This window comes from Epargyreus clarus, unplaced genomic scaffold, assembly GCF_041222505.1.
Source record: "Epargyreus clarus isolate Ecla_fem2 unplaced genomic scaffold, WU_Ecla_fem_2.2 ptg000019l, whole genome shotgun sequence".
Lineage (NCBI taxonomy): Eukaryota > Metazoa > Arthropoda > Insecta > Lepidoptera > Hesperiidae > Epargyreus > Epargyreus clarus.
The window spans coordinates 15,014,202-15,030,528 of NW_027332227.1; the positions used below are offsets into that span (position 1 = coordinate 15,014,202).

At 35.3% G+C, this 16,327-nt stretch overlaps 1 protein-coding gene across 3 annotated transcripts in view; it reads right to left on the reverse strand.

Annotated features, from left to right (window-relative positions):
* Positions 1-16,327, reverse strand: part of LOC140749970 (terminal nucleotidyltransferase 5C) — a 289,265-nt gene that overhangs the window by 23,684 nt on the left and 249,254 nt on the right. The window contains exon 1 of one of the 3 annotated variants that reach the window (XM_073083242.1): positions 5,865-6,140. The exons of the other annotated variants lie outside the window; for them this stretch is intronic. Within the exon in view, the coding sequence (XP_072939343.1) occupies positions 5,865-5,936 (72 nt within the window). The 5' untranslated portion in view covers positions 5,937-6,140. Of the gene's footprint in view, positions 1-5,864; positions 6,141-16,327 lie in introns of those variants that run through there. 3 annotated transcript variants of the gene reach the window in all.

Consider the following 16,327-nt stretch of genomic DNA (forward strand, 5'->3'; position numbering starts at 1 on the left):
TTTAAAAAAGCATTGATTTATCTGAGGTTGATTACAGATGTTAGGTGTTCTTGTGAATATGAAGAAGAAGCCGCAAAAGCAATTCCCATACGTATATAAAACATCTTTTGAAAGTAATACAATTAAAATCAAAATTTCTACGCAGTTAACTACTATGTTAACGTGCCAGGATCGCATGTTTCGTAACAGAAATGCCCTTTAAACGTTATCAAGGGCCGAAACAAGGAAAATAAGTCTGCGATCGGGCGCCGCATACTAACGCCGTCCTACAGAGTCAGAGCAACGTTGGCACTCGTCACCTCAGACACATCAAGGTGCAACTACTGGGTGCATCTGTGTCATACCGTGAGGTCTTTTTAAAGAAAGTAGTAGTTATTGTAAATATCACTCCCATAGAAACTAACTATAGTGTAGGTACTGAGTACCTATTCAAAATATTTTTTTTTGTGATTTTAGCATTTTAACTTTACTTAATTATGTTATTTTAATTTAATAATAATTAAACGGTAAATGTTAGTATAGTAGCTAGGGATATAAAAATATTTGGCGTAAATATCTAAATTATGTAACCGTTTAATATTTAAGAAAATAGCCTAAAATATTTCATGTTTTATTTTTTTTTTAAGAAAGGGACAGATTAAGCTCAAGGGCTCCTACGTAGCCTAAGATGGTACATATACTCATGGTACTCATGGTAATCTGGATTAAACAATACCTTTGTTTACTCTGAGAATAACAAGTAATGATCCACAACTGTAATCGATAAACGTCATATTATTTTTGATAAAATAAAAGGTAAACAACACTTACCTAATATTGAGATTATTACATAAATAGTTCATTATTCAAGTATTGATAATTATATAAATCTATTTTTATATTGTAGACAAGGCTCATTTTAGATATCAAAACTAATATAAACAATCTGTAATTACAGTGTCTGTATACTGAAAATATTATTTCAATCAAATTTCTCGCCTACTTGTTGTTTTTTTAACTATTATTTATAAATTTTGATTATGAATCCAGATCCAGCTATTACTATGTTTGGTTACTCTTTATTCGGAATTATATCTGTACAATCCTGAAACCAATCGACTTTAAAAGTTTAAAATACCTTAGAGTATACAAATTAGATAGAAGTTAGGCAAATGATGTTTTGTGAAATGTCGCATAACTAATAGTTCGAATTCGACCTCCGTATCAAAGTTGCCTTATCTTGCGATATCATAAATAGATTTCTAAATTATGTTGTAAGGAAGGTATAAATAATTTAAATTCGATATAATACAGCAGTATTTAGTAAGAAAAAGTCATGTAATGGCGTTCAAAAATGGCGGAATCGCTTAACGTGGATCCTACACTATTTCATTACTATGTTTATTATTAACGCATAATCATAGGAAAAGGAACCACCGGAACAACACGAACGCAAATCAAATCCAAATGAAACTTTCCACTTGCGCACACTCGCGCCCGCGATGTACTTGAAAGGCCGCATTAAGACAGTAAGGCCCGACGCTCACTCGCGACATTGAGCTGTTTCAAAACGCGACCCACATACCACGTGCATCCTGTATATTAGAAAATGCTACACTTGCTATCAAGGATGCGGCGCTCACGACTCGCGGACCATCGAGATTAAACATCTCGGCGATCATATCTGGGTTACTTCTGTTACAAAGGTCGACGTTGTTATTATTTTTTGCAACGTTCCTTTGTTATACTCAAACCAAAGGACGTATATGTCATATGTATTTGCGCAATCGCAATCCAAAACGTTATTGCGTTAGTTCGGCGAAACGGCTCGAAACTTGGTATAAATCGATTAACGTCCATTTTTAGTATGTTGCCGTTGAAAACGTTAATGAATTCATACATGTATAATTTAAAGCTAATTAATACAAAGAATTCTCGAGTAAAGCCATGCGCGGTGCGCGTGCGCGGCGGCGGCCTAGCGAAAAGATTGCGTGTGCGCCTCCGCTGGCATTTTAGTCACTGAGGAATTCAACGGTGCATAGTAGACGAGTAATCGTGCTTGTTCATGGTGCGTCAGTTGCTTTACGAGGCTAGATTTTTCTGCATTCTCATATGGAAGTCGATGTCTATGACGTCATAGTAATATACATCCAAGTTGAGATATTGAAGAAAACCAATGAACTTGGTCAACTCTAGGAACCTTACAATTCAGCAAAGTTAAAAAAATAAGTATAATTAAAGTGATTTTAATTTATTGATCTATCTACTTTACAATGTTGCTATAAATAACAGTTATAAAAAGTGCAATAAAAAGCCTCTGTAAAGGACAAAGGATGCCCCAGTTAAATATTGATAAGTTTTCGATAATAATACCGAAATGCAAATTAAAAAATGGCGTGCTGCGTTCGCGGTTTCCTGTTATTGTTCGTGTTGATACGACACTATCATTTATGTTTTAAGAAACAATAAAGATATAGTTAATCTGTTTATCTTGATATTAATAATAGTACTTAATGTAAAATACATGAAAGAAAGGAAATGTTTATGATTTTTATCATGGTGGAATCTTCATATAGATAGAATTTTATAACCATTTCTGCTACAATTATTTATAATGGATTTATTTATCAGAAAGTATTTATATGAGTATGACACTTTTGCGTCTCAGACATATAAATATGAGAACTGATGTTTTCTGCTTTAGATTTGATGAAACTGTCTCACATAATTCTAATCTAGATTAATATCAGCGCGTCTTCATGACCCGACAGCTGACACGTACCATCAAGAAGCGTAAGATCAAATACCTCGGCCATGTGCTTAGACACGATAGGTATAATCTGCTACAACTCATCATAATGGGCAAGGTAGAAGGGAAGAGGCGCGCTGGACGCCGGAAAAAGTCGTGGCTAAAAAACATCAGGGAGTGGACAGGCATCACCTCTGTCGAACAACTCTTTCGCCTGGCCATGGACAGAGAAAGGTTCAAGAAACTAACGGCCAACCTTCAGTAGTGAAGAGGCACATGAAGAAGAAGAAGAAGATTAATATTAAGTCTCGAGGCTATTTGCTACGAAGTACTAAGTGTAGCTTCATACGTGTATAAAAAACATTCGACTTTGTTTTGAAATTAAAATTAAATTGTACTTAATAATCTGTTACTTTTATTTTGATTAAAAAGGTTGCAACTTTTTTGTCATCATCTACAATCAAAAAAGCGTCAATAATACATTACTCATAGATTAAAAGTTATTTAGTCTGATCAATTGAGAGATTATGGTGCATGTGTGTGAAACGTAAAATCAAATACTACATGTACGAGTACCTACGCGTGAATTGTACAAAAATAAAAAGATTAAGATTACATCACCCGTGGCAGTTGGTTGAATGTAATTGTGCTAGTATTTCGCTTGAATCGTGTTTGTCACGTTTGAGACTTGTTTGTCATCTGTTGAAATTGTAGTATGCAGAAATTGACAAATTTCGTTCTTTTTAAACAAAAATTGGATATATTGATTATCAATAATACGCGTTTTTGGCTGGATTTACTTCGTCGGGAATTTTACTCAAGTATAGAATATTTACTTAACACAGAGAAACAAATTAATTTTACTGTTAATATCCAGGACGTATTTAAACAAAAAATTGAAATTCCTGAAACATTTCATAAATCTTTAAATCACAATTTTGATTAGATGCTAAATTGCATCAAATTTCTAGAAAAACACAAATAATCCAATCCTATTACGAATCACCCAAATCGTTATCTTTGTGATAAGGGGTAATTGCTCAATAAGCCGCGACTGTAAATTATCCTAATATCTTGATTGCAATTGATGTTTGTTGATTAACCGATGACGCGACGACATGTTTAACAAGGCCTGTTACGATAAAAACTGCGCAGAATCGATCAGAAACTATAATCTTATAAATTACGGTAAATCTATAAATAAGTCCAGAGAATCATTCTCTGGACCCTTCGTTCAACTCCGGCGACATTACCGCCACACCTATTTCTGCCTAATAACAGCAGTGCTAAGAGCTGCTGTGTTCTGGTTTGAGTGGCGTGGTAATGGAGACATACTTTTCCGAGGTATTCCAGCTTAGTCCTCAGTCAATTAATTAACAATTTCTTTTCGATTTTAAACCAAATTAAATTCTGGTAAGGTACCTAAATCTAACCCAAAGTGTGCCTTCATTTGAAAGTTAATGATTAGCTATTTAGATTAGCTACATTTTGTAGACATTTATTACAATAGTATTATCAACCTCAAACAAAAATAAAATCGATATATAATGTAGAAATAAAATTATTTCTTTCACTGATTTTGATCTAATTTTCAGCCTTAACGGACATATTTTTGGAAAATTGTACTGCTCAATTATAAAATTTACGTAAATAAAATAAGGATAGTCAAAACAATCAATCGGTTTCTACGAATGCGACTTGCGTCTGTTCAAAAATAATATTATGCAATCTTGCAACCATACAAAACAGACACAGAATACAAATTCGTTTTAATTGTCAAGAAATGGTAAACATTTCTATATAACCATTTCTATATAATACTCAATTAAATAAATTGGATTTTTCCCAAGTTCACAAACATTCGAGATTATTGTGACTTAAATGTTGAATTTAGGGATTAAATACAAAATTTATTTCGAGGATTGGCACAATTAAATCAAACGTTATTATGAGACATTCCAGACTGTAAACATCCTCATACTAAGATTAAATTTATTTTCGAATAAGTTATATTAGGGAAAAACGGGCATAAAATTTTATATAAATAAATCGTATTAACTTAATGTTATGGATTATAATTCAGGCCTTCTACAGTAGGAAAAGACCCCTAGATAAAAATGTAATCTAAAAAGAGTTGCAGTCAAATCAAACAATTTTTATACGCAACTAACTCTCAGACACTTCAAATAGTAAATAAATCGTGTTTCATTTAATAAAAAACACTAGCAAACCATAAGTATTTAATACGTCACGCGATCAAGAGTACCAGGCGCGCTTATTGCACAAGAGGTCTACACTGCGCAGACCCAATCAGCCGTTCAAAAGTTTCCGATGCGAGTATTCTCACGTACTTTTCGGTCTTGATATAGCAACGGTGTCACAAACAACTGATAAGGAGACCGCTTCCGCCGAAGTTTTCACCGACGATGCGACAGAATGGCCACAAGACTAGGACCAGTCAATCTGAAATACTTCTAAATAATACGAATCTAAAATCAAAAATAATGTAGCTACCCTACATTTGTAAAAACAAAAAGCGTTTAAAGCAAATTACATTCTATTAGCTATTAAAATTACTACCTGTTATAACGACTTGATTGATATTATACAGAATTTATTGTGTTTGCGAGTATCGATTTAATAAAATCCATAAGTTATTATTAGACGCTAAAGATCGTAAACATCCTTATTCTAACTTTATTAATACTTATATCATGGGAAAATACTAAGTGGGTAATCAGAAATTAACACGACAATAAAATTTAAATGAAAACCGACGTCGTAAGGCTCGAAAGAAATAGAAAGCGTTATTTTTTGTGAAACCGACGTTTTAATGAAGAAGACATGGAGATATTCGTTTTGATTTGCGTTAGCTTTCCAAACATTAATTAGAGAATAACTTTTTACATCTGCATACACTCATTAACACTTGCATTTCCATCTGCAATTGAGCGTACCGTCGCGCGTCGCGTCGAATGCCGTCGCGTAAAAGCGCATATTTTGAAATTACGCGAGATCCCGTGACGGGGGCGTCCACCCACGCACGCTAAATAAAGAGCGATTTTTTTCACTAACGCGGAACCGGCGTTGGAATCACGCCATACCCTGCATCACATGACCACGCCGAACAACTTACCTTCATGTCGTCGAGCATGTCGCAGGCGGAGATCAGGGATGCGGTGTCGGGAGTCACTTTGATTACGCCCATCGTGGCCGAAGTCTCACAGTACGGGAGTTAACACACGGAGGACCGAACGGACCGTTTACGTGCAGCTATAACGTCCCGATAAAAGTTTTCTAGTTATTTATTTCTAAGCGAGTAACGCGTGGTTCGAGGAACACAGTGCGCGAGACGTTCTCACGCAGTGACCGAGCCGCGCGGACTGAATTGTGCGCCGGCTACGACGAGACTCGCGAGTGAAAGGGTCGTGACGTCACGGACGCGATAACGTGCCCCTTCCCCGCGACTTGTTGCTACACTTTCCGTCCTTGTCGCGCGTTCGTGTTGGCCAATAAATCCGTCTCCTTCGCGACGTGACAGCTCGCTCTGATTCTACTTATTCGTATATCGTGTACTCGAGAACGCGTGGTTTTATCGTTTTGCACACAACTCGATTTTGGTTTGAACAAAGGCTGGGAATTCGTGGTTTATCAAATAATTAACTGGTCTAGGATTGCATTAGAAATAAAATAATAAAATAGGTTGGGCATCGCTCGTACTTTCAGTGATTGGATGTATGACGTAGCCCGGGAGGGCCCCACGCTACGTGCGTAGATGCCAGCGTAGGCGTTGCTACGCGACGGGAACCTCTACAAACAAAGACGACTTAGATGTAGAGACTATAGACTGTGTAGAGCTACTTAAATTACCAGTTTTAATGAAATTAAATACAAATAAACTGAATAATATAAAAATTTCTTTCCGTGAATTAAGTTATCAGTTACAATCGATTTTGTTACGAAAGTTGCTTAATTAATTTAGACAGAAACATACCAAGCATGACACGGCACTAAAAGTTTCATTGAAAGTTCGCTACCTGACCTTCAAGACTTAATGTAGGCAAATTTAAAACGTGTTATTAGAAAATTATATGGTATCCACAACTTTGAAATCTTTAATAAATATCGAAATAACGATAGAACAAAAACAACATTAAGACCAAAAAAAATATGATGGCCGTCTTAATAATTTTGCCTCTGCGCGTTTAATATTCTAAATGAGCTAGTTTTTCCATAAAATATATTATAATTAGATTATGTTGCTCACCAGCTAATAGAATGGGAGCAATAAAATGTGAATGGAAAAAAAGAACCATTTTGTGAATGGATCGCAGATCCGGGAAAACGAGTTAGAATACGACAGATAAAAACAAAAAAACCTTTTTCTTTAGCATCGCAATTTGTAATCAACATGCCACTGTTACTTAGATAATGAGTGATAAATTTTAGTTACAAGTAGGCTACAGTCTAGTCATTAGTCAACTACACATTACTAAAATGCACACTTTTTGGCTCAGAACTTTATGGCTTTCTTCTTATGTATTCGTCTTTGAAAAATCGTGCTCTAGTAAATAACTTTACGGCCATTACTTTACTTTTTTATAAAAAACTAGCTAACCCGGCAAATTTTGTACCGCCTCAAAATCTATTTAGCAAATATATTGCATATAAAATATAGCCTATGTTACTGGTGGATAATGTAGCTTTCGAATAGTGAAAGAGTTTTTAAAATCCGTCCAGTAGTTTTTGAGCCTATTCATTACAACCAAACAAACAAACAAACTTTTCCTCTTTATAATATTAGTGTAGATAGGGACTCGAATATTCAATATTATTATTGAAGTACCTGCATCGACATATACATATAACCAACCCCAAATAAGATAATAGTCCTGCCTGAGATCGGTCATAGATACATTGGTTTCCCTGAGGACTAAGTTGGAATGCCTTGGATCTGATGCCTGATGATGTATCTCTGATGACACACTTCAAACCAGATCATAGCAACGATGAACACTGCTGCTATGAGACAAAACAAGGTGTAGCAATGGTGCGCAGTCTGACCACAAAGGGTTTTACCACCTTCAAGTAATAATGATAACTAGGTATTTCGATTTGCATACAAGGTGTCCATTATCGGCAGTTACCACTTAAAATCAGTTGGGCTGTACGTTCTATTACATAATAAATATATCTACAAAACAGATATAATAATTAAATTCTCTTAGCGAATCAACACATTAGTACCTTGATCTGATTATTCGATAACCTTCAAACATACTTGCAATTGTTTTTAATATAATATTAAGAGGGAAGTAATAAATACATTACGCAATTAATGAATTTAAAGTTTTTCTCTTATTCATATCAAATTCGTATGTTTGCCCTTGATTTGCGAAATTATCTGATTTTTTTGTTTTGATAGGCTTGTTCGTGGTATAAGGAAAAAGTGTTTCATATATTATAATAATATGTTCGATATTTTATTGGAAGTCAGTTGTAACATTTTGTAAATATAGATGTAGGAAATAATATAAGTGACTGTAAACAACCCAGATAGTATCGAATATCTACCTGAGGTTGGTCACTGGCGTGGTGCTATCTTTGAGAAGTGAGTTGGAACACCTTGTGTTGTTCTCCCATACCAAACCTTTCGAACCAGCTCACAGCGGCACATGCTACTGTTGTTAATTAAAGCAGTGATAGCCGCCCTATTGGGGGGTTCGAGGTTCGAATCCCAGGTACCTCTAATTTTTCAAAATTATGCGCGAATTAATTATCACTCCCTTTAACAATAAGAGAACATCGTAAGTAAACCTATAGGTACGTCTGAGTGATCTCAAAGGAATGTGCATTGTGCAGAAACCCCTCTCACGTTGTAAGAAGACCCGTGCCCGACAGTGGAACAATAATGGGCCAACGACAAAGTACTGTATCCTTACCATGACTTTTCGACACATTCCATAATTTTACGTTACTTTTACTCAATCCATTATTCTGTTTCGTTTGCTTCAGTAGACTGAGAAAACGTAACGATAAGTAAGCGCTCAAGTCTTTTTGTCTGCCTCACATGTTCACAAAAAAGAGAGACAAAACATAAAGCGCCATTTTGCCAATTTAGACATTTAATGTTACGTTACTGAGACTATAGTTCTGATACAATCCGTTAGGGGCGCTGATTGGAATTTGTGTGGGCAAATAAGTAAACAAATACCAAAACAGTCATATTTGTCAAAACGTAAAAACTCATGCTAAGGGTACTGGTACTATTTACGTTGTGGTTTAATATGTAAAAAATATTTGTAAAAATATATCAACTTCTATAAAGAAGTACCTTGTTACAAGTAAATAAAGTGAAGTACACCCACACATGTACATACAGGTGACATTATATATCGGCTACTACCTAATTTTCATACCCCTAAATGATAAGGGTTGTTCACCCTAAGCATTTTTTTATTTATATGGCAACACAACGTTTGCCGGGTCAGCTAGTTATTAATAAATATTCCGTCGTTATAAGCAGAAATATAATGTTATGATATTCTAGCATAGGTTTTTCACCAAGGTGATAAAGATCAAAATTTGCCAATTTATGTAAGCAAACATTGTCAAATGTACTTTAGTAGGCAACCAATAGATAAATTGGTACATAATACCTAAAAGGCATTAGGCACATTTAAGGTTTTCCAATTTAGTTTCTTCTCTAAATGTGTGCTCGTGCTATTAATCATTTAATAAAAACTGTTACTTTGTTACTAGATTTAATTATTAGCTTCTTTCTCTTTTACTTATTCTTCTCCTACTATATGCTATCCCTTAATTTACACTTGATTTTACATATTAGTAGTCAAAATTTTAATTATTTTGCACGCTAACTTTTATTGTAATTCATACTCTCTTTAACTCCTCACCCTAAGGTTGTCTGGAAGAAATAGCTGTTTTAGCGATAAGACCGCCTTTTGTGTCGTCCTAAATTTTATGTTTTTTTTTATTGTATGTTTTACAACTGGGTACAATGATGAGTATTATTATTATTATTATTAGCCCCTACTGGATGAATTTTCAGAAATATTTTTTTAGTATGCACATCATCGTATTAGAAATTATTTCACAAACTTCATTACGCTGTGCTTTACCTAGTACTGTTAAAAATCTTATCAAGTTTCAACCTTTTCATATTTTCCAACAAAATAAAAAATATTTTGAAATAACTGACAGACTCTTCAATTTAATTTGTTTGTGTAAATATGTTGAAGGAGGTATTAATAGAATATGCGTTTATAGTAGATCACGTCATTATTTATTTGGTCGTCATATCGTGACATATGTTACGTAATGATTTTGTGAATAGAGGAGGCTGCTCTCACCAAAGGTGAAGGTTAGCAGGTGTATTTAACTATTTAGTAACATTTGAAGGTGAAACATTTGTGGTTTACGGCGTAACTACCACTTGTACTTTGGCTTTGCAATAGCAATGTTAAATGCTACTGTGTTCTGGTTTTTAGGGTAAGACAAAGACGCTCCAACTTAGTATTCAGGGGTAGTAAAGTATCTATAACCAACCTCAGGTAGGTATCTAATCTGAGATTGATTGGAGATTTCCATGAGCGACATTAGTCATTTACCATCTGATAAACCTCAGGAGGTAGTGCCACGTCGAACCATGGAACCATGAAGTGTTCTACCACCTTCAAAGCCTTTATAAATGCCCATTATTGATGGCATAATTAGCCAGGATAAAATTTCACCTTCAACCAGATTCACCTTCAACCCAGCTAACAAGTAATAAATGCCGTTATTAGTTCCTCCAAATCCCCGGGATTGAAATGGAAAGCGGATAATTTATCACGCCTCCAGAAAAATACCTATAAGTTGAGGGTTTTATCTTTTTAAGTAGTGAATATAGAATATATAAAGTGAAAAAATAGTTAATATAGAATATATAAAGCGATAATGATATTATTTATGTTAATGATTTTGTTTTTCATATTTGTGTATGGACATTTTGTAAATAAGGTTTTTAATCGGTTATAGTTTAATTGATTTTCGCTTAGTGTTATTTTAATGTTTTATTTGTACATATATTGTTAGTAATACAAAGTCTTACTAAAATAGGTAGTATAACAATATTAAGTGTAAAATGAAATGTTAATAGGTGCGTAAAATTGTTAATACATAAATTATAACAAAATCAAACAACCCCTTTCAGAACTAATCATATTCTTGCAAAAGTAGTGATATCCTAATGGTTACAATATGGCCTCTCTGTCGGGAAGTCCAAGGTTCGGATACTAGGCACTAACCTTTGTTTTTCAGTTAGTTTTATACTATGACTTGCTTAAACGTTAAAGGAAAACATTGTGAGGAAACCTGCTCTGTGATTCAATTCCGGCGGCACCACCGCACCTATTTCTACCTAATAACAGTAATGTTAAACGCTTCTGTGTTCTGGTTTGAACCGTGTGGGGAGGGAGATATACTTTACCGGGTCATTCCAACTTAATGCTCAGGGGTAGCGGCGAATCTGTAGCGACCTAGATCTGGGGTTGATTACAAATGTCCATGGGCGACAGTAGTCAGATACCAACAGGTGGATTGCATGCTCGTCTGCTACTCCTATATTATAAAAATAAATAAACAACAGTGGGACCATTCGGGACCTTGGTAAGTGACAGCGAGGTAAGAAATCGAAAGCAGTACCGACAGATTAAAAAGTAGGCCACAGTCAATCCAAGGTGATGGATATGTTTGCTTGTTCGCCAAATATATTTTTACAACTATTTGCACTTGAAGTTTATCGCGTTTATTTGCTATAAAACTTAAAATAGCCTATATTTTAGCGGCTCGTAAAATTTACAAAATATAATTGTGTAATTATTTACTATTTATTTAAACAAAGATTTTGTACTAAATATTGCCAATATAATTAAATTTATAGGCAACTATAACTTACTATTACTTAGCTCATACTAACTAAATAACTTAAATGCTTTCGACATCAACGACTAGGCAACAAATACATCATACTAATATCTGAGACCAAAAAAAATAGACTAAGCTTATCGATAGAATATTGGAGCATACTAAGTTCATTGATGTTAACACTTGCATTAACGTGTCTTGTAGTAGATTTAACTTAGACATTGTAATATATCGAATCATGCCGATCGCATCCAATACAAAGAATATCGTAAGAATTTGTTATACGATATTAAACGCTTGGTAAATTATTAAAAACGCTATTTTGTTTTGTTGATTGGACAAATAAAATACGGCATCACCTGTCTTTCATTTACTATATTCACTACATTTTCATGTAAATTCATTGACCCACACAATGGCAAGTTATGTATCAATACCATAGCATTTCGAGGCGTTATCCTCTTACTTTATAGTCTGAGACAAACAAATACGATTGCGACAGTACAATTGAGTAGAACAGGCAAATGACTGAACTCTTCAATTTTCTCACCGCTCACCCTTGACCGCTGGCCATTAATATGCCGCACAGCGGTTAACGACGTGCGTTAATATGCCACAAACCTACAAAGTCAGTGTTTCATTATTTTCCTATCGATGTCACAACGCTTACTCGGAGAATGATCGATGGATAGTTAATTGAACGGATGGACGGTGGTAGAACCCTTTGCGGTTCGACTCCGGCGGCACCACCGCTACACCTATTTCTGCCTCATAACAGCAGCGTTGGGCGCTGCTGTGTTCTGGTTTGAAGGGTGTGGTAAGGGAGACATGCTCTTCTGAAGCATTCCAGCTTAGTCCTTAGGGGTAGCGGCGCATTTGTGGCCGGCCTTAGGTATGGATATATAATCTTATCTGGGGTTGATTATAGATGTCTGATGTCAGATGGAGGGCAGTAGCCACTTACTATCAGGTGGACTGTATGCTCGTCTGCTACTTCTATATTATGTAATACAAAACTTGTTTTTAATTATTTTTGACTTTTTTGTTATACAAATGTAGTAAACGAGTTGCAATCCACCGACATCATCCGATAAAAGACACTTTTTAAAGACAAATAGTATGTAAATAAATGCAAAAAATATAGTACACATAATTATGTTTATTTATTTATTTATTTATTTATGGATTACCAACATAAGACACAGATGACACAATTATAAGGTGTACATTGAATCTTTTGGCATAGGTAACTGTTCTTATAATTAAAGGTAATCACAGCATGCTATGTGTTACAAACTATGATTTTTAAATACAATTTATAGTAAAAGATGGTTACAAATGAGTATGAGTATTCGATAGGAGTGATTAGTAATATAAGGCTAAGCTAACGTTGTACAATATATTTTATTTTTTAAATTGAAAGTACGTCACACTTGACTAGTTTGGATTGAAATTTGGCGCGTCCGTCGAAATTAATGTCGATGTCGGGAATTTTTTTGTATATTCATTATACAAGCGTGATATGCGAACTACGGGTGAATAATGGCCGAGGTTAGTTTTGCAGGGCTTAGGAATAAAGAGGTTGCATTTGTGACGTGGTGCTCTAGTAGGAACTTTAAATTTAAATTTATTTAGTAGAGATGGACAGTCAATGTCACCATTCAATAATTTATGAAGGAATATAACGTCGAAGTGAGTTCGGCGTGTCGATAGCTCCTGCAGGTGGAAATGCTTCAATCTGTCTTTATATGTCTCAATACTGTTGGAAGTTTTAAAACGGTATGTTAAACTGCGGACTAATTTCTTTTGCACTCTTTCAATTCTTTCTTTATGTACCTTATAATGTGGGTTCCACACTGTACTACAGTATTCCAACTTGCTCCGCACGTAACAATTATAAAGTTTGATGACAGTGCTAGGTTTTTTAAAACCTTTGGTGCTTCTTAATATAAAACCTAAGGATCTATTAGCTTCAGCTATAATTTTATCAATATGTTCCGAAAATCGTAATTTACTGTCTAATTGAATGCCTAGGTCCCGGACAATAGGAACTTCTAGTAGTATGTATGTTAATATATGTTACGATTACATTTTTCTAATGACCTTTGATTTTCGACTTTCGATTTATATTTTGACTTAATGTAGCAATGAGTCTTTTCTGATGATTTCTTCCGCTGACACTCTATAGATAATTAGCTGACCCGGCAAACGTTGTCTTGCCATATAAATAAAAAAAAATAAGGGTGAACAACCCTTATCACTTAAGGGTTTGAAAAATAGATAGAATATTTGAAACTGCGATGGTAGCGAAGTCTGTCGAATCCAATGTGAAACATTCAAAAATCAACAACTACTTAAGAATTAAAAATTAATTAAAAAGACCTTTTCCCATGGACTAAATTGTGAATCTAAACCATTCTCAAGTCCCCTTGAACACACACAACAAATTTCATTAAAATCAGTCCAGTCGATTAGGAGGAGTTCAGTGACATACATACGCACATGAGAAATATATTATATAAAGATTGATTACAACTTTTCTAACATTTTATTTTCAGTAAATTAATATTCGATACACGTATTCACTTATATATTATACTAGCAGTAGCCGCGGCTTCGCCCGCTTTTTGTTCAGTCAAAAAAAAATATAGCCTATAGCATCCCCGAAAAGTGTAGCTTTCTGATTGTGAATAAATTTTCATGATCGGTTCAGTATTTTAGAAGTTTAGCCCTTACAAACAAAGTTACAAACTTTACGTCTTTGTAATATTAGTATAGATCAATTACAGTTTTAAGTAGTTTGAGATGTATATTAAGATTGTTATTGTTATGTCCAGAACAGCAGCACAGTACCGGGTAGATAACAAATCGGTCAGTTGCTAATTAGGCGAGACCAGTTTACACGGATGCGGGGCGTCCTTGGCAGGGCCGCGTTACACTCCACTTGGAGCCCTGTTCCGGTAACACTTTTAATCACTTTAATATCATTCAAAGTAACCTTTTTTTTACACCACGAGGCGTTCTACTACCTTACAAGATGCGTTTTCTTATATAAAATATAGGAGCAGCAGACGAGCATGCAGTCGTCTGCTACTCTTATGTTATAAAAAAAAGTCCACCTGATGGTAAGTGGCTACTCCCGCCCACGGACATCTGTAATCAACCCCAGATAGAATTATATTCCTACCTGAGGTCGGTCACAGATGCGCCGCTACCCCTGACGACTAAGCTGTAACGCCTCGGAAAAGTATGTTTCCCTTACCACACCCTTCAAACCAGAACACAGCAACGTTTTACATTGCTGTTATAAGGCAGAAATAGGTGTGACGGTGGTGCCGCCGGTGTCGAACCACAAAGGGTTCTAACACCTTCAATCACGTAACGTAATGACAGCTGTCTTAAAATTTTAAATTTTGCAGCACATTGAACTCTTTCAGTTTTAATCGGGACTTCATCAAATTACCTTTGCCCTATTGAATTAAACCTTAGAGGCTTAGGGCCGTAACGAAACAAACCCGTCGTTGGCATTTACTTAATTTATCATAGTACGCGGATACGTGTACTTAACTTGTACACCTTCTGTAATTGGCGATGTATAAACTGACCATTTCGTTTTTATTTCAAACGGGACAACTTTGCTATGATGCTGATTTTGGGTAAAAAGTCTTAATATTGTTATAATCCGCGTAAAACTGCTAGTCCGCTCTGAATATAGGAATGAATCGCGTCGCCATAGCAAACTGTATGACTACATCTGCTCGCAACAACTACAGAGCGGACTAGCAGTTTGGCGCGGGTTATTATACCTAATAATAAAGTTTTATTTATCTGAATGTGAAAATATATGGAACATTTTGTTTATTTTCTTATTTTTGTGGGATGAATTTGTTTCAATTCGTAGGTGTTTTTTTAATATTCACTAATGTACTCCCTACTTAATGTCATGTCAATTATAATATTAATTAAGTTAAGTTTTTTTAAGTTAAGTTTTTCTCAAGCACAGGCCTTTTCTCTAAACGTTCACGTGGGAGCCTCGACGTAGTATTTGTCTTTTTACAGATTTTTTAAAACATGCCTTGTTTAACCCGGGTGACTCTTAAAGACTGTCTTTGTTTCTATACTGATAGGCAGAGTACTTAAAAATAGGACAGGTTGAAGGTGATAGAACCCTTTGTGGTTCGACTCCGGCGGCACCACCTACTTCTGCCTCATAACAGCAGCGTTAAGCGCTGCTGTGTTCTGGTTAGAAGGGTGTGCTAAGGGAGACATACTATTCTGTTCCAGCTTAGTCCTCAGGGGTAGCGACGCATCTGTGGCCGACCTCAGGTAGTAATATCTAATCCTGTCTGGGGTTATTACAGATGTCCATGGGCGGTGTCCACTTTCCATCAGGTGGACTGCATGCTCGTCTGCTACTACTATATTATAAAAAACACCAGGACAGTTCCGTTCATGACAGTTCGCATGGTTACGCTACCAATGTACCATATACACCGGTATTCTGTAATGAGACATAAATCAAGAACAGCCAGAATCGAACCCAAACTTGTCTAATCAATACGGTATGTTGGTTTTTTGCGCAACTTAATCTAGATCGGTGTTAACGTTTGAAAGGAAATACTATTAGGTTGTTTAAAAATCGAATATTTAATACCTTTATGGAGGTCGTGCTAT